The 26,457-nt window shown below is 58.8% G+C and overlaps 3 protein-coding genes across 3 annotated transcripts in view; 1 reads left to right on the top strand and 2 right to left on the bottom strand.

The window, feature by feature from the left end:
- The window catches only part of CNGB1 (cyclic nucleotide gated channel subunit beta 1), a 48,112-nt gene extending 43,561 nt beyond the window's left edge, over positions 1-4,551 (bottom strand). Inside the window, exons 1-6 of the mRNA XM_054711098.1 lie at positions 4,372-4,551; positions 2,566-2,623; positions 1,973-2,045; positions 1,166-1,265; positions 1,026-1,068; positions 803-839 (exon numbers count right to left, since the gene is read on the bottom strand). Of these exons, the coding sequence (XP_054567073.1) occupies positions 803-839; positions 1,026-1,068; positions 1,166-1,265; positions 1,973-2,045; positions 2,566-2,623; positions 4,372-4,551 (491 nt within the window). The remainder of the gene's footprint in view (positions 1-802; positions 840-1,025; positions 1,069-1,165; positions 1,266-1,972; positions 2,046-2,565; positions 2,624-4,371) is intronic.
- Positions 4,552-9,876: 5,325 nt separating this feature from the next.
- On the top strand, positions 9,877-15,811 carry TEPP (testis, prostate and placenta expressed). Its single transcript, XM_054710710.1, has 8 exons — positions 9,877-9,989; positions 10,755-10,979; positions 12,593-12,654; positions 12,946-13,120; positions 13,971-14,032; positions 14,247-14,311; positions 14,615-14,647; positions 15,641-15,811. Exons 2-8 carry the CDS (start codon positions 10,757-10,759, stop codon positions 15,669-15,671), a joined length of 651 nt encoding a protein of 216 aa, XP_054566685.1. The 5' UTR covers positions 9,877-9,989; positions 10,755-10,756; the 3' UTR covers positions 15,672-15,811.
- Positions 15,812-19,955: 4,144 nt separating this feature from the next.
- On the bottom strand, positions 19,956-25,947 carry ZNF319 (zinc finger protein 319). The gene is made up of 2 exons (XM_054710508.1): positions 25,676-25,947; positions 19,956-23,716 (listed from the first exon to the last, which is right to left on the bottom strand). The coding sequence occupies exon 2, from the start codon at positions 23,461-23,463 to the stop codon at positions 21,706-21,708; it is 1,758 nt and encodes a 585-aa protein (XP_054566483.1). The 5' UTR covers positions 23,464-23,716; positions 25,676-25,947; the 3' UTR covers positions 19,956-21,705.
- Between the last annotated feature and the right edge of the window lie 510 nt (positions 25,948-26,457).

Below are 26,457 nucleotides of genomic sequence, written 5' to 3'. Positions count from 1 at the left end.
GCCTTTCATGCCCACGACTACGCTGTAACCACCGAACTATACTTCCCAATCCCCCCACCTTTCCACCCAGTCCCCCAGCCCTCCTCCCCGCCGGCCACCATCAGTCTGTTCTCTGTGTCTGTGAGTCTGTTTCTGTTTTGGTTGTTCACTTATATTGTTATTCTGATTCCACATCTCAGTGAAACCATATGGCACTTGTATTTTCTAGCTTCTCTTGAAAAACTGGAGGATCTGGCCACCCCGGGCCCACACTCCTACAGGGCAGAGGACCTGGAACTGAGCAGGCCCCTCCCTGGAGGAGGACACGGGCTCCTCACCCAGCCTGCCCCCCTTGATGACAAGGCAGCCACCCGCCTCGGTCACCTCTGGCAAGTTCAACACTGCTGACAACTATGAGGCCAACCTAGGTCCTCCCATGTCCCCCACGGTGGCCCAGGCTCTGCCTCTGGGCTCCACACGGCATCGCCTACACGAAGCCCACCTGTGAGGAGCTCACCCACACCTCCTCCCATCCTCAGAAGGTGCCCCCGCCTGGGGATCTCCCAGGAATCAACACAACAAGCCGTGGGCGGCACAGAACCCATAGCCCCATTTTGTGGATGAGAAAAGTGAGGCCCAGAAGAGACCAACGGCATGTCCAAGGTCACACACTGAGGGGGTGGTGGACCCTGCTCTTAAACACAAGAGCCTGGGCTCTGTGCACACTGCCTCCTCTCTTCCATCCCCCCCCCCCCCCCCCACACACACACACTACAGATGAGGCTCAGGGCACCCAAACCAGTGCTCAGGGACAGGGACTCACCCAGTGTCCTTTGCCCTGGAGGCCTCGTTGGATCCATCTGCAGAAGAAAGCATGGTGGTCAGCAGCAAGAGGCCTGCCCAGAGCCCCCCAGTCACCCCAACTCAAAACCAGGTTTGAAGCCAGGGCCAGTCCCATGAAATTCGGCCCGTGGACTCTCCCCAGGGCAAGGCCCATGCCAATGGCCTCTCAGCCCCAGCTCTGTAAAGCCACCCTCCCTCCTTACCTGAGGCCCCAGTGCTGCAATGCCCAAGGATCTGAGCTCCTGCCTGTGGGAACAGACAGACAGACAGCTGTGGGCAGAGTCCAGGTGCACCAGCCTCCCAGGGTCCCCTCCGCACCCAACCCTCCCAGACCCAGCAGTACCTGATCAGGGCCCTCGAAGCCGGCCACAGTGCTATGGACGGGCTGCGGGATGACCTTCACCGCGCCCTTCCTCAGCCAGGTCAGCACCCAGGCGCTGGGGCTGCAGGGGACAGAGGTACACACCCACCCTCAGCCTCCCCAGCCCCCGCCTGGTCCGAGTGGCCGTACAACTAAAGATCCTGGGTTTTTCAACTTAAAGCAATTGGCTGGAATCACAACCTCTATCTCCCCACGGGGAGACTTCAGACACGCCGTCTCCCCCTGAGCCTCAGGTCCCTCTCCGGGAAGTAGGGGCACCAAGTCTTGGTGAGTTGGGTGTGCCCGGTGCCATCCCGAGCCCATGCTTGAGAGCAGCCAGCTCTCGCCATCATCCTGCCTCCCCCTGGCCTGGCTCAGGGGTCCCCACCCTGCGCTTGGCACACGTCCTGCCTCCAGAGGGTGGAGGGTTTCCGGGGGGTGGGGGGAGGGTCGTTTCCTTGTGGCCAAGGCTGGTCATCCTAGATATGAGGGTCCCGGGCTCACTGCCTTGGATGACAGGTGAGCCGAGCAGAGATTTCCTGTGAAAGCCGGAAGTTCTGGCCATTTCACTCCGGCCCTGAGAACCCCACCCTCACTTCTCTTGGTCGCGTGGCCCATTTGGCTAGAGACCACCACCCACTCCTGCGGCTTTCTTCAGCCAATTCCCCAAAGGTCCCACACTTGGCCTGGGAGTGACCGTGGATCTGAGAGCAGTGTGGGGCCCCACCCCCAATGGCTCCCTACCTGGGGTGGGGGGCCGGCCCTCAGGAGGGGGAAGGGGTACAGTACCTGTTCACTCCGGGGTCCACAGCCACCCGGCCCTGGAGGGAGGAGGGCGGAGTAGAGACAGCTTTCTGGGTCTCTGGAAAAAGAGGCCCCACACTTCATGTACATTTGTTAATACACTTTTTATTGGTTTCAGAGAGGAAGGGAGAGGGAGAGAGAGAGAGACATCAACAATGAGAGAGAATCATCGATCAGCTGCCTCCTGCACGCCCCACCCTGCGGATCGATCCCACAACCGGGGCATGTGCCCTGACCGGGAACTGAACCGTGACCTCCTGGTTCATAGGTCGATGCTCAACCACTGAGCCACGCCGGCCAGGCAAGTCCCCCACACTTTAAGATCTGGAGCCTTGGAGAGCCCATTTCTACCCTGTCTGGGAGGTCAAGTCAGAGGCAGGGGCGAGGGGAGAGCCCCAAGCAGGTCAGGAGGCTGGGATTCCAGCTCAGCTCAGCTACGAAGTGCCCAGGAGCCCACCCCCAGCTTCTCTGAGCCTCACTGGGAAGCAGGCATGCCAGCCTCGCAGCTCCTCTACAGGCCGAGGGGAGAACACAGCCCGTCCCACCTGGGCCCTGCCATCCTGGGCTGCAGCACTCACCCTGAGGGCCCGGGGCAGCCACAGCTCCTTCCTCCCCTTCCAGTGGCTCCTCGGGTGGCTGGGGGGTTCAGAGAGGACCATGTAAGCCCTCGAGAGGCCAGTCTGATTCCGGCAGGGGCAGCCCCTGACCCACCGGTAAGGGACCCTTCTATCTCCCACGGGACCAAACAACTCTATTCTCATAATGGTCTCTGTAAATCCTGGCGGCCTCACCTTCCCCCTGGGACACGCCCTTCCTCCCAGCCCCAAGGGCCCCTCATCCAGGACAGGGCCCTCACACACCCCCAGCGGTCCCCACGAAGCTACCCAGGGAGCTGCCCCACGTCAGTGGCCTGGGAAGAGGGGCAATGTTATAGAGAGCTGTGTAGCCTTGGAGGGGAAGAGGGAGGTGAAAGGAGCCCCCCCCCCCCCCCGCCCCAGCCCCAGTCAGGCTCTCCCTCTCCTTCTGGGCCAAGCCTTCCACCCCCTCCAGCAGCCCGGGGGAGCCGGCCCCTGCCACCTGCCCCTCATCGGCCTCTGCAGCAGCACCTCCTGCTGCTACATGCACTTACGTGCGTGTACAACAAACGCAGACACGGGCACACTCACTCTCACATGCACTTACATACAGGCACAGACATACACAAGCACGCACGCATACAAGTGGAGGCACAAACATGTGCACATACATTTGTGTTCCATGCCCCGAAACACATACAGACACATGCAAACCTGTGTGGATACAATTATAACTCAGCCCGGCCCCGCTGTGTCTAGGAAGCACTCACCTGCCAGCTTCCAGTCTCCCTATTCTGAACACCCACTGTCCTCAGTCTGATACACTTATGTGGCCTCCCAGGGGGGTGGAGCCGAGACCAGGGTTGGAACTCAGCGCACCTCCTCATCACCTCCGTCTCCTTGCAGAATGACCTGGACAGGTACTTGTCTGCTGACCGCCCCCCCCTCCCCCGTCCCCCGCCGGGCAATGCTAACTTCATCATTCAGCTCCCGGCACCGCACACAGGGCCTGGCGTCCACGAGGAGCTAAATCGAATCTGTTTAATTGAGCTTCTGAATGAGTTCTCACCAGGCCCCTGGATGAATGAGATGCAGCCTGGCAAGTTGTGATGGGCTCGAAGGAAAGTTCTAGAGCAGTGCTGCTCGAAGTGTGGTCCACGAACCAGTGTCAGTCTGCACACTGGTCCACAGTGAACAGGCGGTTTGCACCGTAATGTTCATCAATCAACACACTGCCTTCTTCACTGAGGCAGGCTTACCACCAAACCAACACCTACTGAGCTACTGAGGACTCTGCTCAGCACGCTCAGTGACATGGTGGACTCATTCTCATGGTGGACTGCTAAGGAACAGCCCACACCCTGGCTGCTTCGGCAGCTCTGTCCTGGACTCCAGAGCAGGGGTCCTCAAACTTTGTAAACGGGGCCAGTTCACCGTCCCTCAGACCGTTGGAGGGCCGGACTATAGTTAAAAAAAAAAACTATGAACAAATTCCTATGCACACTGCACATATCTTATTTTGAAGTAAAAAAACAAAACGGCAAAAACACCCGCATGTGGCCCGCGGGCGGTAGTGTGAGGACGCCTGCTCCAGAGGCTGGCAAACAACACCCGTGGGCCAAATCCAGCCTGCTGCGCATTTTGTAAATAAAGTTTTATTGGAACACAGCCATGCTCCTTCGTTTGCGAATAGCCTATGGCTGTTTTCACGCGTCAATGGCAGAGTTAAGTGATGAACAGAGATGGCATGACCCGCAAAGCCTGAACTCTTGACTCTGGAGCAGGTCCTCCCTCACCCTCCCTTCTTACCAGCGACGCGCCTTCTGGCTTGGCCTCCTGGGGGGCTGGGTCAGGCTCTGGCGCTGGTTCCAGCTCCGCCTCCAGGTCGGGCTCTGGCTCTGGTCCTGCCCCCTCCTCCTCCTCCTCCATCCTGGTCTTCTGAGGGGTCCCTGGGGGCTGAGGCAGCACCCTCTGGACCCAGCCCCACATCCTGACACCTGGAGAGCACAGAGTCCTCAGGCCTCCCCACCACTTGGGGGCCACTTTTGTGGGTTACACATTTCCCTCTCCTCTCATCTGTTAAAATATTTATGCAATTATATCTCCAAGTAGCAACAGTCAGGCCCACAAACACATGTGTAGAAAGAGGCTGATCACAACAGTGTTATAGCAAAAGATGAAAAAATTCAAATATCCCTCGACAGGAGACTGGCTATCTGAAAATACCTCAATGTTCACCTGTAAGAGAGGCGCATGTTGAATAAATTACACTACATCCAATGATGGAATATTGTGGATCTATCTGAACTAACATGGAAAGTTTCACATGCTCTAGTCGTGAGCAAATCAGTGGAACTCATAGTACCTCAGTTTGCTTGGCTGTAAAATGGGATATGAGCGCCTACTTTGTAGGGGTGAGTGTAAGGATGAAATAAACTGGTTAGAACAGCGAGTTGCACACACTGGAAGCTTAATAAACGGCTGTGACTATTATATGGAGTAAAAATGCTTGTTGTGGAATATCATGTTCAGCATAATCCCCCTGCAAATTTTTATGAATACATTCTAATATGTAAGTGGGAAATCTGTTTGAATACAGACAAAACTAACCTATTTTCCTGATTTAAATCTCTTAAAGTAAAATGACAGCGAAGCCCCTCTTGCATGGTTTACTGTGAGAGTTCAGCCCTACCTTATATGGGTTCAGTTTCTGGTATCTTTTCCCTTCGGGGAACGGGGAGCCCCCTCCCTCGTGATCAGATCCCTGCAGGAGGGCCTGGCCCAGCGACACCACACAGGTCAGGCCGTGCAAACTCCCAGCCCGGAACGGGCCCTTCCGGGCAATGCCAGGCACGGTGTGCCCGCCCCAGCCCCGGGCAGCCAGGTGTTAGTAGAGGGCTCCTCTGTCCCTGCCCCGGGGCCCCCCTCTCTGAAGCCCGTGGCCACGCTGCCTCCTTCTGCTCACAGCTCTGACTTCTGTCCCCACCCGGCCTCAGCAGCCAGCCTCCCCTATGAGAGGCTCAGCCTCCAAAAAAGTGAACTTGGGCCGACATGACCCCTCCAGGCATCCATGTCCCTGTTGGGTGGGGTGGGGGGGTGGGGGGGTGCATAGACAGTGGCTGGTGGCCCAGGCACCCCTGTTGTCCAGGGCTGTCCCTCTCAGGGCCCCCTTCCTTCCAGCCTTTCAGAATCTTGTGAGGAGCTGGTGCAAATGTTGATTCCTGGGCCCCCAAGCCCTCTGCGGGCCTAGAATCTGCATTCCACAAGCTGCCCTGGGAGCCGGATGCACACTAAGGTTTGAGCCTCTTGGGGAGGGACGGGGGAGGGAAGCCCCGGGTTCTCAGCCTCGCCTGGTTCTCCGTGTCTGAAGGCCTTGCTAGCAGGAGAGCACGGGGATCCCATCAGCAGGCCCACCGCCCCCTCATCCCCAGTTACCTGCTCTGAGGCCGGCCACCAGCCAGGAAGTGCCTTCTCCCCACCACTCACAGCTGCCCTCTCAGACACGGGATTAATTGACAGCACCGGGCGGGCGGGCCGTGTGCAAAGGATTAGCAGGTGCCAAATGGGAGTGGGGAAGTAGGGGGGTGCGGGGAGGCTGATGCTCAGGGAGCCAACTCTAGCAGCCCCCTAGAGGCCAGCAGGGATCTGGGGCCCAGGCAAGGAGCCTTGCGGGGCGGGAGGGGGCGGGGGGGGGGGGGGGGGAGGAGGTTTGGGAGCCTGGCTCCCCACATACCTTGGCCAAACTGCAGAGTGACTGGTCGGGGAAGGACAGCTTGGGGTCCCCGGGTGATCCTGGGAGACTCCTCAAAGTGGCAGGGGCTTGTACACTCTCAGTCATCAGTGGCCATACATCCCAGCCCCCCAGCCCCAAGGCCGAACTCAGGCGGATTCTCTCTGGTCCCAAATCCTCAAATCCTGGGCAGCTGGGGCGGGGCGGGGCCTCAGCAGCCCCTGCCTTGGGCTCTGCCTGAACCACTGTGGTCCCAGGGCCAGGCCTTTAGGAAGGATCCAAGGACTGATGGGTGACTGACTGGGGGTGAGCTGGCCCCCTGAACTGAGGTGGGACCCTAGAGGGGAGACAGAGATCTAGGGGAAGAGGACAAGAGGGACAGAGGCCCAGTAAAGAGGGACGCAGTGAGGCGACAGGACCTGGACGGGCGGTGGGGTAGAGGGATGTTCAGCAAAGGGATGGGAACCTAACTTGATCATCCACAATAGTTCCCGAGCCCTTCCTATGTGCCCCACAGCGTGCCAACCTGGCACATTGGACAAGACAGGCATGGGGCCTGCCCTCCTGGAGCTTCTATTCAACGGAGGGGACAGAAGTAAAACAGATGAAGGATGAGTAAAGAAATATTGCAGCCCAGCTGGTGTGGCTCAGTGGTTGAGCGTGGACCTATGAACCAGGAGATCACTTCAATTCCCGGTCAGGGCACATGCCCAGGTTGTGGGCTTGATCCCCAGCAGGAGGTGTGCATGAGGTAGCTGATGGATGTTGATGTTCCTCTCTCATCAATGTTTCTATCTCTCTCTCCCTTCCTCTCTGTCTCTAAAAAAAATGAATAAAAACATATTTTTAAAAAAGAAATATTGCAAATTTTGCTGATTCCATGAAAGAGGCAAACAGGGCAGGGAGTAGGGGCTGGCAGGTGTCTGTGAAGAGGTAGACATTTGAGCTGAGACATGAAAAGCAAGATCTGAGTGAACGGTGGTCCAGGCAGAGGACACTGCCAAGGTCAAGGTCCTGTTGCTGGAATGAGCTTGGATGCACCTGAGGAGGCAAGGGGCCGGTCATGTAGGCCTGTAAGCCACGACAAGAAGATTGGGTTTTAGTCGATGGGCCACATTAGCCTGTCTTGTGGCTGCAAACATAAGTAAAGACAAGCCGTAGTTAAACTATGCAGCAGGAAAATGGGTTGCCACTTGTAGGAAGTTGGGGCTGTGACTTGGAAGAGGTACTGGAAGCTTCTAGACTCTGTTTTTTGCTTTCTTTAGTTGGCATCTATTTTTTTTAGAACAACTTTAAGGGGTATAATTTACATGCCATAAATTTCACCCGTTTTAGTGTACAATGAGTTTTAGTAAAATGCCTGAGCTAGGAAATTAGCACCCTCTAGTTTTAGAACATTCCCATCACCCATCCCCCCAACAAGATTCCTCATGTCACTTCCTGTCCCACCCCAGCCCCAGGCAACCACTAATCTGCCTTCTGTCTCCCAGGCTTTGCCTTTTGTGCACATCTATAGACATAAAAGCCTAAGCGACCGTTACAACCGGACGACCGGCTGGTAGCTATGACCTGCACTGACCACCAGGGGGGCAGATGCTCAATGCAGGAGCTGCCCCCTGGTGGTCAGTGTGCTCCCACAGCCAACCTCCTGCAGCTGGCCAACCTCTCGTGGTCCCTCCCCCCGGCCGGCCTGCCCTGATCAGCCACGATCAGCCCCAATCACCAGCCAGGCCAAGGGACCCCACCCGTGCACGAATTCGTGCACTGGGCCTCTAGTTTTATATAAATGGATCATACAATCTGTGGAGTGTTTTCTTGTGTGATTTCTTTCATAATGTTCTTAGCATAATGTTTTTGACGATCATCCACATGATAACACGTATCTTCGTTTCTTTTTCATTCTCAAGAGTATCTCATGGAGCCCTAACTGGTTTGGTGCAGTGGACCGAGCGTCAGCCTGCAGACTGAAGGGTCTCAGGTTCAATTCCAGTCAAGGGCATGTACCTTGGTTGCGGGCACATCCCCAGTGGGAGGTGTGCAGGAGACAGCTGATCGCTGTTTCTCTCTCATTGATGTTTCTAACTCTCTACCTCTCTCTTCCTCTCTGTAAAAAATCAATAAAATATTTTTAAAAAAAAAAAAAAAGAGTATCCCATGGTGTAGATAGAACGCACTCTGTTTATCTGTTTGCCACTCTTGGGCCATTATAAAGAACGAACATTTGTGTGAAGTCTTTGTGTGGCCATATCCTTTCATTTACCTTGGGAAGATTCCTAGAGGTAGAATTGCTGGGTCGTATGTCAATTTATGTTTCACTTTTTTTTTTTTTTTTTTTTAAGTTCAGAGCAGAAGGGAGAGGGAGAGAGAGATAGAAACATCAATGATGAGAGAGAATCACCACCTGCAGGCCCTCTACTGGGGATCAAGCCCCCAACCTGGGGCATGTGCCCTGACCGGGAATCGAACCGTGACCTCCTGGTTCATAGGTTGACACTCAACCACTGAGCCACACTGGCCAGGCTATGTTTCACTTTCTAAGAAACTGCTAAACTATTTTGCAAAGTAGTGCCCCATGTCTTGACCTGAGTGGTAGTTACATGAGGTCTCATTTAATAAATTTTTGGTTACATTTTTTATGCACTTTCTGTATTTTGTTACATTTTACAGCTTCAAAATAGTTAGAAACAAATGGGGGGGCGGGGGGGGCGGTGTTGTGAATGAAGTCAACTCTGGGAGAGTTTTCCGTGAGCTTCGGACTTGGGGATGCTGCCCTGGGGCTGTATGGAGCCCTGCAGGATCAGCAACGGGGCGTCAAATCCTACGTGATCTCACAGGCTCAGCACCCGGGCAGGCATATGCAAAGTACATGCCAATATATGCAAATAGCTCAGGCTCTCCCAGGGGTCCCTCACCTGAGGGTCTCTCTCTACTGGTTGTAACCAAGGTGGTAACAGGCCCCAGGGCTTCGGGCTGCTGGGCTTAGGCACTCATGACCTTGCTTTCTGGGAAGGAGGGAGGGAGGCTGCAGGGGGCTGGGGATGATGTATCACTGCTAATCCCTGTCCTGCTGAAGCCACCACTCTCCCTGATCCCCTTATGCTGACCCTGGATACTGGCCACCACTAATCTCCACCCCTGGAGCCCCAAGGGCTGGCAAGCAGGACAGTGCCCTCTTCCTTGAGGTTTATAGGGAGGACCCTCCCAGACCCCAGACCCCCATCATGGCAGGGCCTGGGGCCCTTGCTTAACACAGATGGGAGCCTTGAGGCCCAGAGACAGACAGTAACTAGTCCAGGATCACACCGCCTTCCCTGGCCAGCCCTGACATGGCCATTCCCAGGGAGCCCAGCTCCCTGTCTGACATTTCCCAACATGCCTGGCCTGTGCTGTGGCCCAGGGGACAGCAACCTTCAGGAAGGCTGAAATAGAGGGGTGGGCTGAGTGGGGGGAGGAACAGAGACCCCTGGCAGCAGGCTCTTCTCCCCAGAGCCTGTGGTTGCCAGGGTTGCCAAGGAGTGGGTGCCCTCACAATCAGGTTGCAATGGGCATTGTCTCTGCAGAACATTCTTTATTCTCCTACTGTCTTATAAGGCACTGGTCCTGGCCCATTTCCCTGCCTCTTCCCCGCCCTGAGCAGCTGGAAGAAGAGAAAATCCTTATAAGCCTGAGCACCTGGGGCCTGAGTCTTGCAGATCAGGTAGCCACTGTCGGTGGGTCAGGAGCAGAGAGGCCTCCCTTCCCTGCTCATCACCCTGTCCCTCCCCCTGCAAGTCCATCCCCTGTGCCCTCTCCCTGCTCCTCCATGGCCCCAGGTCCTCGCCTCCTGCCCACCTACCACCCACCTCCATCTCTGGCCTCTAACGGGGGCTCAGGAAGGAAATGAGCTGAGTCAGCAAATCCTCACTACAGTTGAAAAGGCGGAATGGCTCCTGGGAATACCTGCCTTTTAAAGGGCGGCACTGCCCGGGCAGCAATGTTTCCCTCGTTCGTATCTATCTTGTCTCCCCCCTTCTTTTAAAATGCATTTGTCTCCCTGTAGGATTTTGAGTAAATGCCAGAGGCCTTAGCTAAGGCCAAAAGTCCATAATTAGTTCCCGTTCTGAGCTAAATCTGAACCCAGTTGCTGCTGCTGCTTCCTGCTCGTTATTTAAGAATAGACTCAAATGCCACCTCCTCTAGACCATTCCCCGAATGCCCCAACTCCAGCCTCCCCAGACACACACACCCTGTCCTGACCCTGTCAGAGCCCTTAGCACCTCCTGTGTGTGCCATGTTGTCTGATTGTCCCTGCCACCCCACGGGGAGCTCGTGAAAAAAATAAAAAAGATCTGGCATACAGTAGGTGCTCAATAAATGTGGGGCCAGAAGACAAATCAGCACCGGCCAAGGTGGTGTTTGATGTTGAAGGGTGTCTGGCTGACCTGAGCCCAGGGTGAACCCCTTTGTACTCTTTGCTCCCCAGCTATGGCCCGCATCATCGACCTGGTGCCCTGGGACGATGGCTCCACCCACATGTACGCGTCCCCAGCCGTCCTGCTCCCGATGGAGCGGCAGAGAAACCAGTTGGCCAGCGTGAAGCAGCAGCTCTACCACCCGGCCCTGCCCAGCCTGCGCCGCATGGACATGGACTCTGCCAGGGCCTGCCTGTCGGACGAGCACTGCCAGACCACCACCTACTGCCGCAAAGGTCAGGCCGCCTCGCCCGCTGCTGGGGCCCCTGGGCCTTTGCCAAAGGGGTGGATGGTTTGGAGGAGAGAGATCTGGGAATGCAAGGCCATGAGTGGCAGGTGGAAGCATCCAAGGGGCTAGGCCCAGCTCTGCTACTTCCTACTCAGGAAACCTCACAAGGCCTGAGCCTCTGTTTCCTTATCAGTAAAATGGGGATGAGAATGGGACCTGCCTCCCAAGGCCGAGTGTGAGGTTCAAATGAGATAAGGCAGGAAAAGTAATTAGACTAGTGCCTGGCACCTAACAGGTCTCAGCGAATTGAGCATATTGATGTAGATGTTGTTATTATTCATGGAGAACAACTGTGCAGAGGTCAGTAGTTGCAGCAGCAGGAATCCTATCTAATAATAGAGTAACATGTAAATTACCATCACTCCTCTACGCCCACGATTGGGCAGCGGGAGGCTGGGGGCGGGACTTGGGGTGGCCTATCCGGCCATTGAGAGGCACGGATCCGCTGCCACTGAGGGGGGCTACCCTGCTGTTGAGAAGCGCAGGGGGTGGGACTAACCCCTCTGGCACCAGGCCTTTCAGAAGCCTCCACCGAGGCTTCTGAAAGGCCTGGTGCACCAGCAGACAGGCACCCAGCTCCACCATGAAAAGCGAAAGCGTGTAGGGGACCCTACACATGCATGATTCAATCATGCACTGGGCCTCTAGTTAATAATAAAAGCACTAATAACAACTTCTGCCCAATCCTTCTCCATCTGGAAAATAAGGGGAAATATTTTTTCCATTTGTCTTTTGACTTCTCGTGTTGTTTTTGCAATGCAGAGGTTTATTTATTTTTTTAAATATATTTTATTGATTTTTTACAGAGAGGAAGGGAGAGGGAGAGAGAGTTGGAAACATTGATGAGAGAGAAACATCTATCAGCTGCCTCCTGCACACCTCCTACTGGGGATGTGCCCACAACCAAGGTACATGCCCTTGACCGGAATCGAACCTGGGACCTTTCAGTCCACAGGCCGACACTCTATCCACTGAGCCAAACCGGTTAGGGCCAGAAGTTTATTTTTATGTAGCCCAAGTTATCAACTTTTTCTTTAAGGCTCCCAGATTTAGAGTTGGCACGGCCTTCCCCACCCCAAGATTAGGAAGAAATTTATCCATGTTTTCTTTCTTTTCTTTTTTTCTAAAGATTATTTGTAATTGATGATTTTTTTTTTTTAAGATAGAGAGAGAGGGAGAGGAGGAGGAAGATGAGAGAGAAGCGGGGAGATATCAATTGGTTGCCTCTTGCATGCCCCCTACGGGGGATCAAATCAGCAACCTTTCAGTACATGGGGTGATACCCAACCAACTGAGCCACACTGGTCAGGGCTACCCATGTTTTCTTCTAGTACTTCTATAGTTTCTGTTTTCTTAATATTAAAATATTTGATCTTTTGGAGTTTATTCTGTTGTAAGCCATATTAAGTAAAAATCCACTTTATCTTAGTTTTCTTAAAGTTGTCAAATATTTCCACCCCCCAAAAAAAAATTTAAGCAGTGTGGGCCAAACCTCTTCTGGTGTGGGCCTGTGACTGCTGTGCAGGAGACATCTCCTCTGCCTTTCTCTTCCTTCTTCAGATGACTTTGACAACGCACACTACACACTCCTGGGTGTCCCCAACAAACCCCTGCAGTGCTTGGTGAGTGAGTGTCCTTTGCCCCTGGCCCTGGGTTTGCTCAGGGGAAAGGAACCAAGGCCAAGCCTGCACCCAGCCCCAGGTCTTGGGCTCTACTCTGTGTACTTCCTCAGCTGCCGCCTGGGGACCCTGGTCCCCTTCCCATCTCCATCAGGGGCTTCAGGCGCCCCTCGGTCAGCTCCGCCCTCCAGGGTAGTTTGCCCCTCGGTCAGCTCCGCCCTCCAGGGTAGTTTGCGTCGGCCTCCCAGGCTTCTGCATCTGCCCCTGGGGCCCTGACTCCCATCGCCCGGTCAGGACATCACCGCCACTGGCCAGAAGATCCGCCACAGGTGCCGCGAGGGAAAACTGGCGCCCATCGCTCCGGGCATCAACCGAGTCAACTGGCCCTGCTTCACACGCGCCATCGAGGACTGGTCCCGTTTCGTGTCCTCTGCCGGCGAGTTCAAGCTGCCCTGCCCGAGCAAGAGGGGTTAGTCTCCGGGGGGCGGAGGATGCCCTGGGTCGGGAGTCTGGGATCCGCAGCCCTGACCACGGACAGGGGACAGAGGGATGGGGAGGTGGAGGCGGGGGGCGCTCCAGCAAGGACAGGGCGGGGAAGCTGGGGAGCAGTGGGGGTACTGAGAGAGGGAAGGGCTGAGACGGATTGAGGGATAGGGAAGCGAGGTTCGTCTTAGGGACAGGGTGGAGCCAGGTCCGGGCCAGGAGCCTTGGAGGCTGAGGCTGAGCCAAAGGTGGGTTCTGCGACCCGTGAAGCAGGGTCTGGAGGCGGGGCTTGTTCCCGCCGCTCAGTCGAGGTTCTAGGAGCAGGTGTGGGCGGGGCTTGGTCTAGGGGCGGGGCTCAGATGAGAGAGAAGGCGGGACCGGTTCTAGGAGCAGGTGTGGGCGGGGCTTGGTCTAGGGGCGGGGCTCAGGTGAGAGAGAAGGCGGGGCCGGTTCTAGGAGCGGCTGTGGGCGGGGCTTGGTCTAGGGGCGGAGCTCAGGTGAGAGAAGGCGAGGCCGGTTCTAGGAGCAGGTGTGGGCGGGGCTTGGTCTAGGGGCGGAGCTCAGGTGAGAGAGAAGGCGGGGCCGGTTCTAGGAGCAGGTGTGGGCGGGGCTTGGTCTAGGGGCGGGGCTCAGATGAGAGAGAAGGCGGGGCCGGTTCTAGGAGCAGGTGTGGGCGGGGCTTGGTCTAGGGGCGGAGCTCAGGTGAGAGAGAAGGCGGGGCCGGTTCTAGGAGCAGGTGTGGGCGGGGCTGGATCCAGGGCGGGGCTCAGGTGAGAAAGAGGGCGGGGCTTGCTCCGAGTGTGCTGGGGGCGGGAGACAGGCGCTCTCTCCCGCAGTCGAGAGTTTCAGCGGCTACGCGGTGCGCTACTTGAAGCCGGAGTTGACCCAGAACTGGCGGGTAGGGAGGGCCGCCGCGCTGGCCCGTCCTTGGGGGCCCGGCAGGGTGGAGGGAGGAGCGGCTAACCCGGGATGGGACGTGGGCAGAGGGAGGGTCTCCCAGTCCTCAGGGCCGAACCCGCATAGAGCGCTGTGTGGGGCGTGAGCGGGGTGGGGTTGGGGGGTGCGTGTCTCCCCGGCTCACGGGCCACCCCCATTCCTCTGGCCTGCCCCAGTACTGTCTCAACCAGAACCCCAGCCTGGACCGCTACGGACAGAAGCCCCTGCCTTTCGAGTCCCTGTAAGTGAAGCCACAGCCCACCCCCACCCCTCCTCCCCGCCCCAGACCCCTGTGAGGCGAGGGAAAATTGGTTGGCTCCAATACACCGCAAGAAGATCGCAATTTCAAAATGAATAACTGTTGAACTTCTGCCGAATGGAGCCCCCTGTCCTCCGGTCCCTGGCCACCTCACCCTTTCGGGTGGGCGAAATCCTTCTGGTGGCCTGCAACCTCCGAGGTGGGAGCTGGGTTTCCGGGGGGCGAGGTTCCCTAAGATGGGAATGCGCCTCCCCACCCCGGTTCACCCTCCTCCCTCTTCCGCAGGAATGCGTTCCGACAATTCGGCTCCAAGTACAGGTAGGGAACTGCCCCGCCCCGCCCCTCCTCTCCCTGCCCCACACCTGACCTTTCCTCCCTCCGCCTGGGCTCCTGGGCGAGGGGGGCTCCAAGGGATGGAGACCCCCCCCCCCAACCGCGTCAGAGAGAGCGGCTTCCTTCCAGGGACCCGCCCAGGCAAAAGCGCAGCCCACCTAGAGTTGGGGGGGACGGAGAGCTTGTTCCACCCAATGTGCCCCTGGCCATGCAGGGCTGGGAGGGTTACCGGAGAGGACGCAGGGGCCAGAAGAGCAGACAGATATAAGAAACATGATGGAGAGGGTCAGGGCTGCCGTCCGGGATGCAGAGCTGGTAGGAGCTGGCGCCAGCGTTCTCAGCCCGCGTGTGCACGGCATTCAGGCATCTCCCTCACTGGGCCGGCTCCCGCCTCTCCCACAAGCCGCGGCACAACGACGCGCTCCACACCTTCGCATGTGCCGATCTTTCTGTGCCTGGAAAACTCCTCTCCAGTCTTTAAGGCCCAGCCCACGGATATCCCATCCTCGAAGTCCCTCCGCCTCTCGCCTCCAGCTCAAACGCCCTCCCTAGGGACGGTGTCCCTGTCTGATGGTGCACAGACTGCTGTGTTCTGTGGCTGATGGGAAGCTTGCTCCTCTCGCCCACCCTGTGCACACCCAGGGAGCACGTGCGATTTTGATACTAACACACAACGCCTGCCAGTGCGGTTCCCTAAAGGGTGAACATGAGTAATGCGGTGCATGGTTGGGGATGAGAGGGAGATAGAGGTGAGGCAAACCGGAAGGGAAGGGGGCTTGGAAGTCAGGCAGAGCAACTGAAAATATAACAAGGGAAATAGGGAGCCGCTACTGAAGGTTCTTGAGCCACAGAGAGGCAGGGTGGAAGCTGTGTTTGCAGAGCTTTGAGGGCAGGAAGGTGGGCTTGGGGGAGTAGACATCCTGATTTTCCCCCAGGATTCCCCAGAGGCGCCCACCTCACCCCTGTTTCTCTCCACAGTCGTGTCAACTACCTGATCCCCTGGCATTAATCTGTGAGAAGGAGGCCGATGCCCAGGCTGCTGGACCATGCCACCTCAGTTTCCCAGCTGGACAGAGGGGGTACGGTGGCAGCCCCCAGCTCCCTAAGAGTTCATCCTCACTGGAAATAAACCTAATGCTCCCACAGGGAGGCACCAGGCTCATATCCTGTGAGTGTGTGTGTGTGCGCGCGTGCATGTGCGCGCGCGTGCATGTGCGCGCGCGCGTGTGTACGTGTGTGTGCCTGTGTATGTGTGTGTGTCTGTCTGTGTGTGTGCCTGTGTGTGTGTGTGTGTGTGTCTGTGTGTGCGTGTGTGTGTGCGTGTGTGTGTGTGTGTGCGTGCCTGTGTCTGTCTGTGTGTGTGTGTGGCAGGGACTGGGAGTGGCCAGGACCTGGAGATGACAATATCTTATCCTTTCCTGCCCCTACTGACTCCTGCAAGACTTGGGGGGGGGGCGGGGGAGGAAGTCTGGCGACCCGGGGGAAAGTCAGGATCTAAGCCCCGAGGCCCAGCTGGGGGTGAGATGCAGAAGCAGACCTGAGAATTGGGGTTTCCTCGTGCCCCTGTCCCCTGCTTGTAGCACCACAAGCAAGTCCCCTCCACCTCAGACTGTGAACTTGAGCCCTAAAGAGAAAAGAGGAGGTTCAAAGGGGATTTTTTTAGACACCATACAGTGGGGGCGGGGGGGGGGCGGGGGGTGCTGGGGCTGGAGAGGTGGAGGCCAGCTTGGAGGGCTGGCCAGGCCTGGGGACTCTTCCCGGTGACACAGCCGAGAGTAGAAGTAAGATGATGCCCCAGGCCCCTCAGAGAAGTGAGTTTCCTGCCCCACAGGCACCGCCAGTGAACACACCGTGTGAGCAAACATTGTGGGCTCTACCCAGTGCTGGCGGGTGAGCAAAGGCAGGCCTGCAGCCGGGTGGGGATGGACGCCCTCCGTGACGGGGAGACCCACAGGCCCTCCCCCACCCAGCCCAGCCCTCCTTCCACCTTCTCTTTGGGCCCTGAGGAGGGCCAGGCATTCCAGCCGGAATCTGTGAATCTGCGGAAGGTCAGGCTTTTCCTGGAGGCATGACCTTCAAGGAACAAAGAAACCCACCAGCGTGAGGATGGCAGCTTATCACAGGGAGCCTGGCCCGGGCTGGGAGGCCCCTGGTCCTGTCTGAGGCCCCCTGTGAAGGCGGGAAGGGGGTAGGGGGGAGCAGGGGGCTGAGAGGTCAGGAGGGAGGACTGGAGGCCTGCGGAGGCCCGGGCTCTTTCTAAAGCTGCTCTGCACAGATGGGGAGACGGAGCCCGGTGGCTTCGACCTCTGAGGAAGCAGAGGGCTGGCCGCCCCCTCTGCCTGCTGGGAAAGAGCTTCCCTGCTCCCCTGGCCAGACCCAGTGCCAGCGCCAGTCCCGGCCATTGTTCCGACTTCCTGGTCAACTGCAGTGGGTGGGAGCCAGAGCCCCAGGCGCCAGTGGCTGGAGCCGGAGGCCTGTGAGGTCCCAGCCCCGCTGCCTGTCCCCCACCTGGCCCGTCCGGCCAGCGCCCGCAGTGCCAGGCTCCTTTTATCACTAACTGCATGGCCTTGGGCAGCCCCTGCCCATCTCAAGGGTCTGCCCTGCCCATCTCACGGAGATGGCCTGAGGCTCAGGCCAGCTGGGGGACGGGACAGGTCTTGGGAACAGGGTGTGGAGGGGAGTGGGACACCCCTGGCACTCCGATGGGAGGGCTAGGCCGGCCCCCTCTCTCCTCTGCCCTCCCAGTGCTCTGCTTTCCTGAGTGCCCACTATGTGCCAAACACTACACACAGGTCACCTCACCGTGCCCTCACCCTAAGCCCAGGGGAGGCCATTACTGGCTCCATTTCACAGATGAGGAAAATGAGGCTCAGAAAGTCCAACAACCTGCCACTGATGAGTGACAGCGGCGGGACACTAGCCAGCTGTGACCGTATGCTCGTCATCACGCCACCGCAGTTCATGAGCACAGGGTCCCCTCCCACTGTCCCCTGAAGGGCCAAGCACAGAGCCAGCCACACAGTGGGAGTTTGACAGAGCTGCCAGGATGATGGCTCCCAGGGGAAGTTGTCTTTGGTGGCCCTGCCTGCCCCGGCGGTGACCTGTGGACCCTGGGAGAATGCCCCACCCCCACCAGGGCAGTGCCTCTCCCCCCAGCCAGCGGGAATGACTAACTCCAAAAGGTAGAGTTTATGTCGGCCTCCCCCTCTCGCTCCTCCCAGCTCTGGCTCGCATCCGATGTCACCCCCCACAAGGTGCCACCCCCTCTTGCCATACCGTCAGTGGCTGGGGCAAAGGGGATGATCACCCAGAGACTAGAAGACAGCGCTGGTTTGCCACCCTGGTCACAATGTCTGACGTTCCCCTGTGAGAATGCTACGCTCTAAGACAGGGGTGGGGAACCTTGCTTCTGCCGAGGGCCATTTGGATATTTATATCACCATTTGCTTACTGTAATTCACTTAATATAAATTTATGTTGCTATGAAAGAAACCTTCTAGATTTATTGAATTTTGAGTCCCGCATGCAGTTGCCTGGGCAGGGCCAGACCAAATGGTTTCCCAGGCCGTATATGGCCCACAGGCCGGACATGCCCCACCCCTGCTCTAAGAGAAGGAGAGTCGCATCAGGTATGGGACAGGTGAGAGAGGTACCTGTGTGTGTGGCCAGGTGCATTGCGCAGCTGCGTAAGCCAGTTTGTGCCGTTCCTGTCACTTACAACCAAGAGAACGCAGACTGAGGCAGGAGGGCAGCCGGCTGGAGGCCAGGAGAGACGCGGAGGGAGAAGGAGAGGTGGATCGATCCTGTCACCTTCCCAGAATCAGAGCCTCAGGTCTCTAAGGGCCTTTGGAGATCAGGGGTCAAGACCTCTGCTTCAGATGGAGAATTAAGGCCCTGAGAGGGGCAGAGAAAGGCTTGTGGTCCCTTGTTATCAAAGGGCTAGGACTTGAAACTGAGCCTCCAGGCTTTATTCACGGCACGAGTTGGGCCCAGGCTGGAGCGCAGAGGCTGAGGGCCAGGTGGGAGCTCTCGGGGCCTCGGTGGTTCGTGAATGAGGGAGGGGAGGGAGAGGACTGGAGGGAGGGTCCCAGGCCGCAGGCCGACACTCTATCCAGTCACTGGGGTAGTGACAAAGGAAGAAAAAGTCATTGCAGGCTCCACGTGGGCTCAGCCATTCCCAGCCAGGGCTGCTCCTACCTCTGGTGTGCGCAGACCATCCTCCGTTCGGGAAGGGCAACCTGAAGCTATAGGTCACCAGGCCCATGCCAGTGCTTTCCAGGCATCTCTGCGGGGTGGGTGGGGCTTGCCTGAGGTCATGCAGCTAGAAGGGAAGCCAGGATCCGAGCCTGGCACAGGCACAAAGGACCGGGTGTCCTCTTGCTGAGTGGTGACCGCCTGCAGAGAGGTTTCTCAGTCTCAGGGGCGGGGTCCTCCTGTGGCTACACACAGAGGAAATAAAAGTGTGAGGTCCGGGTCCTATCTGGGGTCCCCCCAGCCTTTCCACTAAGCCTTCTGTACCCATTTTTGAGCCCCTGCATTGTGGGCAGCTCCCTGTCTTCTTGATTTTCTAGCCTCAACTCCCACCCCCACCCCCACCCCCAGGACAGCGTGTTTTTGCTGACCACCCTCCACTGGCTCTCAGATGCCCCAACCTAGGAAGGTTGTTTCTCCCTCTCTTTCCCCACCTCCGCCCTGGCCTTTGAGAAATGGAAGAAGCTTGAGCTGGAGTTGGGCCGCTGGGAGACAGGGATAGGGTACAGGAGAAAAGGGGTGTAGGAGGGCTGAGCTGGGAGGTGGCTGGGTTGGGCATGCAGACGGATCACAGGGCGAGTGGAAGTGGGTGAGAGCAGCCACTCCTCTGGGTCCATTGCTGCTCTAGGCAGGCGCTGGTTTTCCACTGGCGCTGAGCAAGCGGCTTCTGACCATCCAGGACCTGCTAGTCCTCGCGATCCAGGGCTGCAGGGCCGTTTCTGAGGGTCCCGGGTATCCTGCCATTGGTATTGTCAGCATCTCCACAGCTCCCCCACCAGGGCCTCCATACACGACTCCATTTAATGCTCACAACAGCCAAGCAAGGGAAGGGTTAACCTCCCCGTTCTACAGATGAGTCCCAGCGAGGGAGTTTCCACGGTGACTTGCCCAGTCACACAACCACAAGGTTCAAAAACTCAGGATCCGAACCCAGCCTATGTCCCAGTCTCAAGCCTGCCACCCTGGCCCGCGCACCTCTCTCCCCCTCCACGTCCCATCACGCCCCCGTGGAAGAAGGACCGGAACACGCAGCGCTTTGGTCTGTGATGGTCAATGTCTTTACTTCTAAAGCATACATTGGACTCACTATATATTAACATCAAAAGGGGCTATCTAAAATGGAGACGTTCTTTTTAAAAACCCAAATTCTCACATTTTTATATAAGATTCAAAATGACATGAAATTAAAATAGACGATGTTATGAAGAGTATAACAATAGCTTTTAGAAAGCAAAACGAAAAGAAAGAAGTAGCAGTCGGGACGGTTGTCAGCCTGGGTTCAATGTCTTTTGAGGCATTGAGACTGTCTTTTGGGGGGTCGGCCCAGCCCCACGGGAAGGGGACCCGGTCAGATGGAGGAGGTGGATGTGCTTTTCAGACGTGTTAAGGGGACAGTGGGACGAGGTGGCGCTCCCTGCTCCTCTGGGTCCTTGGTGCATTGATTAAAGTCTTCTTTTAAGACCCATGACCAGGGAAGGGGGCTGGAAGAGGCAGGGGCAGAGCTGGGGCCTAAACAATCACTTCCATGATAAAGGTCCTCTGGGCTTCCCGAGGGCCCCGGCGTCCATTGACATCAGTGGACTCCATCCACCTACTGATCTCCTTAACCCCTTCCCCGCCTGCTCCCTCTGCCAGCACCTCGGCTCCACACACACTGTGGGCAGCCAGAGACAGGGAGAACCCAAGGGAGAACTTGCTGGCCTTGGAAGTAGCTGGATGTCGTCCAGGGCACCTGGGCAATGCGAAATCGCTGCAGTCCCTGACGGGGAGGGTTCCCGTGGGCTGGCCACGCGCACAGTCCTTTTACCTGCCCCACCCTGGGTACACAGGCCTGGTCTGGGCCATGAGGCAGGGCCCCGAGCTGATTGAGGCCACACCCTTGACACTTTGGTTCACACAATTCAAGGGGGAGGACACTTGTCCACAACCACTGGGAAGATCATGGGCGTGGCCCGGGCACCAGGTGGCCTAACAATCCCCCTCTGTCGCATCGGCAGCTCTGTCTGGCTGAGAGCACACTCCCCGGCAGAGCTCAGAACCAGGCTGCAAAGCGGGGAGGGGCGCTTCTAAAGTATCAGGATTAGACCTCCTGCCTCTCCTCCTTTCCCTGTGGACGGCACTGTCCTGGGCACTGTCCCTGGCTGAGTGTCCCCCCTGGAGAACTTCTCAGCCTCCTCCCTCTGGCCAAGCCGATGGCTCTCCAGGCAGACCCAGCCCACAGGTGTGCAGCCCGCTTATGCATCTCACCTGTCAGAAACGCCTGGCTGGGGCAGACAGAGAGGCCTACGGTTCATGGTGTGCCCTCCTGGTCCCCAAGACTAATCACGAGGCTGGCCTTCTCCCTCAAACAGCAACTTGAAGGAGGGTGCCCTACACCCAGCCCACCTCTGGAGTCCAGCCCTTCGCCCAGGCCCTACCATGGCTGTCCTCTTTCCTAACCATCTGGTTTCTAATTAGGCTACAAGGTTTGGGAAGGTTGGGCTGGCACTAACCCCTCCTTGGGGTGGAGAGATGCCACCTGACTTCCAGTCTGGTTCCAGGCCCCCTAAGACAAGGAAGGCCAATGGCTCCCAAGAAAACGAATCCTCTCATGGGAAAGCGGTTTGTGGAATGGGGACCAGCCAGGGCAATCTGGCTCCCCCACCACCAGGCAGGTTCCAGAAGTGCCAGGCCTCTCCACCTGCCCAGTGCTCTCCTGTCCTCATGCCCAGTGCCTCTGAACATGGAGGTGGGTGGAGGGGCCTCTGAACCAGGAGGATGGGCCTGGCCTGGAGGGGGGCCACGGCAGGGACTCAGGGCAGGCAGGCGGCCACCTGGTAGGCGCCCTCGGCGGCGGCGGCAGCGGCGCTGTGCTGCGCGCTGTGCTCCTGCAGCAGAGCCACATCCAGGAAGCGCTCCCCGCACCACACGCACTTGAACTGCTGCTCGCGGGCGTGCACGCCCTGGTGCTTGTTGAGGTGCTCGCGCTGCTTGAAGGCCTTGTCGCAACTGGGGCACTTGTAGGGCTTCTCGCCGGTGTGCACGCGCCGGTGCCGCTGCAGGTCGGACGCGTACTTGAAGCGCTTCTCGCAGTCCGGACACTTGAGCGGCTTGTCGCGGGCTGGGTCGCAGCGGTGCTGCACGAACTCCGAGGACGAGAAGAAGCGGCGCTCGCACAGGGTGCAGCGCAGGGGTTTCTCGGCCGGGGAGCAGTGGGCCAGCTGGTGCTTCTGCAGAGCCGACGCCCGCTTGTAGGCCTTGTTGCACACCGAGCACTTGAAGGGCCGCTCGGGGGCGCTCGGCAGGCACTTGTGCCGCAGCAGCTCGGCCGACTGGTCGAAGCCCTTCTGGCACACGGGGCACTTGAAGAGGGTCTCGAGGGTGTGCACGTGCTGGTGGTAGAGCAGGTGGCTGGGCTGCCCGAAGCCCTTCTCGCACAGGCCGCACTTGAAGGGCTCCTCGGTCTTGTGCGTGCGCCGGTGCCGCATCAGCGCGTACTGCTGCTTGAAGCCCATGGGACACAGGTCGCACTTGAAGGGCCGCTCGGCGCTGTGCGTGCGCTCGTGCTGCCGCAGGTCCGAGGGCCGCTTGAAGGCCTTCTGGCACTCGCCGCAGCGGAAGGGCCGCTCGCCGCTGGGCGTGCACGGGTGCTGCAGCAGCTCCGACGACTCCTTGAAGTGCAGCTCGCACACGTTGCAGCGGAACAGGTGGTGCTCGCCCGAGTGCGCGTACATGTGGCGCACCAGGTGCGAGCGGTGCTTGAAGGTCTTCTCGCACACGGCGCACTTGTAGGGCCGCTCGGAGCTGTGCGTGCGCTTGTGGTGCACGAGGTGGGACGACTGGCTGAAGCTCTTGTCACACAGCGTGCACTTGTACGGCTTCTCGCCCGTGTGGATCCGCTCGTGCCGCGACAGCTCGGACAGGTGCTTGAAGGGCTTCTGGCAGACGGGGCAGCTGTAGGGCTTGTCGACCTGTTCGGCAGGGACGACAGCGGGCGGCGGGGGCGGCGGGGGCAGCGAGGGGGCCGCAGTGGCCGCCGGCTCGGCCGCCTCGGCCGGCTTGTAGGTCTTCTCGCAGATGGAACATTTCACGAGGCCGCCGGTGCCGCTGTGCGCGCTGTGGTGCTGAGCCAGGGAGGTGAGCAGCGAGAAGCCCATCTTGCAGACGCCACAGACAAAAGGCTTCTGCTCCACCTGCACGCACTGGTGCTCCAGCAGGTCGGTGGCCTGGTGGAAGATCTTGAGACACTGCGTGCACTGGAACGAGCGGTCGTGGCCCACCAGGCACTGGTGCTCGTGCGGGCTGGACAGGTGTGCCAGGTCGTGCCCGCACACCCCACACTTGGGGCCCGGCTCCCCTGCCGCCTGCAGGGGCTCGTGCTGTGGGGGCTGCAGGCCCGGGTCGGGCTGCAGGAGGATGCCATAGACGGCACAGCCCAGAGGGTTCTCGGCCGTGCCTGGGGGCAGCGAGTGCTCCGCTAGGGCCGGTGGCGGCTCTGCGTGGTGCTGAGGCTGCGGGGGCTGCGGCTGCTGCGGCTGCGTCTGCGGCGGCTGCTGCCAGCTCTCCGACATGCTTGGGAAGATGAAGCAGGGCTTGGACAGTAATGGCTTCAGTTTCCCCGATGAAGATGACCCAACCCAGAGAGAGAAGGTGCCCGGGATCAGGGGTGGACAAGGACCTCAGACAAGGCACAGAACAGGGACTGGTCAGATGGCCCAAGTCATTCACCAAGACAGACTACAAGGCTCTGCCTGCAGCACCGGGGGCTCTTCGAGGCAGGTGCCGCCAATGCCAGGGAGGCTCTGCCTTCCCGGATGCCGGGTTCTGTAGAAAAGAGAGAACTCGTGAGACTGAGGCAGGGTCCCGCCACTGGGCCCTCTCCCTGTTTTTCCTGCACTTGCCACAGTGACATAAACCACACCAGGGAAGGGGGAGGCTCGGGGCTGGGAGGTCTGCTCCCTTCACACTCCACCAAAGAAGTCTGTTGGCCGCTCAGCTCCTCCAGCAGAAGGGACAATGGCTGTCTCCGCCCCACCCGGGCCAGGGAGTCCCAGCCTCCGAAGTACCGCCAACCTTCTTCCACCAGCTGCCTCCCTCACAGGTGCGGGTCCGGGGCCCACCACACAAAGAGGTCACAAGTTCCGCTCAGGCTCCGAGAAAAGCTGACCAGTTGGGGCCACAATATCCAAAACAATGATTTTAGCAGCATAACTTTTTTTTTTTTTTTTGCAAATAAATTCTTACTCGGAAGCCCAGTATATCAGATGGATAAAAGCAGAGAGGCTCCGTTTGGGGCCTCCCTAAGGCCTGCCAGCTCCTCTCCCGTTGCTGCCCTGAATTTCAACTCAGGACATCACTGCTCAGAACAGCCTGCTGGCTCAAAGAGGCCAGGCCTCCCAGGTGTGAGAGCCCCGCAGCCAACAGCCTCAATCAGTCAATATTTCAAACAACTCCATGGAACAAAGGGCCATCTCAAAACCTTCTCTTGTGAGGGGCTGGCCCACATCCCTTTCAACTATCCCCCAGGCCCTCCACCCTGACCATGCGACTGCTCTCTCTCCACACACAGGTCTTGCGGGGACCTGAGCCAATGCATGATGGGATTAAATGATAGGTCCACAGACCCACCAAGCTTCAATATCTACAAGGAGAATGTCTACGAATCCCACGGAGTATCGAAAAAAGTGCTAAATCCTCTGATGTGACTGTGCCGAGGCCTGCAGGAAGATATGAGCAATTACAAGTTTGCCTCTGCACTGTGAGGAGTAACATGCTAACCACAGAGCGTTTCTCCTCATCACCTTTCCAGAGACAATCCTGCTCCCTGGCTCCAAGTCTATATAACTTCCCGGGTAATCAATAGAAGGTAAAGACCACCCAGTCCAGGCAAATCTCTAACTCACCGCTTTGTGGCAGCATAAGGTAATGACAGCGAGAGGGAGGAACTTTTAGAATCAAATGTAGCCCACTTACAGGTTCCCAGCTCTTCTGCCTCTAAAACTGAAAAGTTTCAAAGTTTTCTCCTGAGGGAAAGAGAGGTGGATCCCTTCACAGGCCAGCCTGGCCTCTAACTGCTCTGCCAAAGAAACATGAGAATCCGGCTAAAAGCTGTCATCCTCCATCTTCTGGGAAGAGGAGGAAAGGAGCCGTTGCTCTGGGTGAAGGCAGCAGGTTGCACGAGCTAGCAGGTGCCAAAGCCTCCCCAGAAGAGAGGGAAGCGGGGCTACTCCAATGGCGGTGTAGGTTAGGCTGCGCCAACACAACTGTTTTTTCCTGCATGAATGGCTGCCAAACATAAGGTCCCTGGCCCAGAGCCCCCAATGCCACTGCCCACCCGCTCCAAGAAGGTGCAGCCATGAGGCCTCCCTGATCGCCCTGCAGAAGAGTGGGATAGGGAAGCAAGGGGAGGCCCACCCCTGCGCCCCACCCCAGCCCTTCCTCCTCCCGGGGAGGGCGAATGAAAGCCCATCACCTCCCCGCCAGCACTGCCTGCCCGCTCAGCTCCGCAGCGCCTGTCAGCCTTCGCCGGGCACGGCCAGGCCGCTGCAGCCCGGGCGCTGGCCCCGCGGGCGAATGGGCCCCAGGAAGGCCTGGGGGCGCAGGCCCGGCCCAGGAAGCAGCTGCGCCTCAAGGCCGGCCTGGCCGCCCAGCTCGGAGGCCGCCGGGTCGGGCTGGATGGTTGCGGGGAGGGGGGGGCGGGCGGGCGGCCGGGACGGCTGGGGAAGGGGTGCGGCGGGCGCGGGAGTGGCCCCCAGACTCGGCCGCGGGCGCCCCGCCGCTCACCTGCTCCAGGCCACCCGCGGAGTCGGGCGCGGGGCGAGAGGAGACCCGCTGTTCTCGGCCGCCCCTTTATTCCGGCTCGATCGGCCGAGGCGCGGCCTACGCGCGCTGCCAATCCCCGGCCTCGCGTAGCGGCGGCACCGGCCCGGGAGCGGGGGACGCGCTATCGGCGATCGGAACCGAGGAAGCGATGAATGCGGCCGGGATAGCGGTTCGGAGCGGAGGAGCGCCGGGAGGACGAGCGGACGGACCGATGGCCTTGCAGAGACCGGAGGACGGGCGGGCGCGCGGGGCCAGGGAGGCGGGGCCGGAGGAGGAGCGGCGGCCCGGGCGGTGGCGGCTGCGGGAGGAGCGGGCCACGCGGAGCGAGGCTGCCCCCTGCCGGGGACCCCGAGGCCCGGCCGCGCAAGGTCGGACCGCCGGGCGCGCGGGGCGGCTTTGCAGGCGCCCGGCCGTCACGCCTCAGCTGACTCGGGAGGGTCCGCCGCTGCCGAGCACCCCGCTCAGCCGTAGGGGAGGGGGTCCTGGCCCCGGCCCGACCCCTGCACCTGAGAGGAGGGCCCCTAGACCCCGGGTCCTCTGGAAGTGACCCGCCTGACGGCTCAGCCGGTTCTTAAGGGAGGGGCCGGCCTGAGCTGGGGGCTCGGGGACCTCGGATCCGGCCGGGGCGACGAGGGCAGGATCTCCGCTGGGTCTAGAACGCGGCCCGCTGACTTAGGGACTGTCGGGAGCTGGGACGTCTGGTCCCGGAGGCTGCAGACAGAGCTCCCGCACGACCTGTGAAA

Source organism: Eptesicus fuscus, chromosome 21 (assembly GCF_027574615.1).
Source record: "Eptesicus fuscus isolate TK198812 chromosome 21, DD_ASM_mEF_20220401, whole genome shotgun sequence".
Classification (NCBI taxonomy): domain Eukaryota; kingdom Metazoa; phylum Chordata; class Mammalia; order Chiroptera; family Vespertilionidae; genus Eptesicus; species Eptesicus fuscus.
Note: the sequence above shows the minus strand (reverse complement) of the source record. Positions and strands in the feature narration are given on the sequence as shown.

What these genes read in the sequence shown, in the direction of transcription:
- TEPP (XM_054710710.1), top strand. Translation starts at nt 10,757, where the DNA reads ATGGCCCGCATCATCGACCTGGTGCCCTGGGACGATGGCTCCACCCAC. An exon ending in CACCACCTACTGCCGCAAAG is followed by an intron (nt 10,980 to 12,592) that starts GTCAGGCCGCCT and finishes TTCCTTCTTCAG; the next exon opens with ATGACTTTGACAACGCACAC. An exon ending in CCCCTGCCTTTCGAGTCCCT is followed by an intron (nt 14,312 to 14,614) that starts GTAAGTGAAGCC and finishes CCTCTTCCGCAG; the next exon opens with GAATGCGTTCCGACAATTCG.
- ZNF319 (XM_054710508.1), bottom strand. Translation starts at nt 23,463, where the DNA reads ATGTCGGAGAGCTGGCAGCAGCCGCCGCAGACGCAGCCGCAGCAGCCG.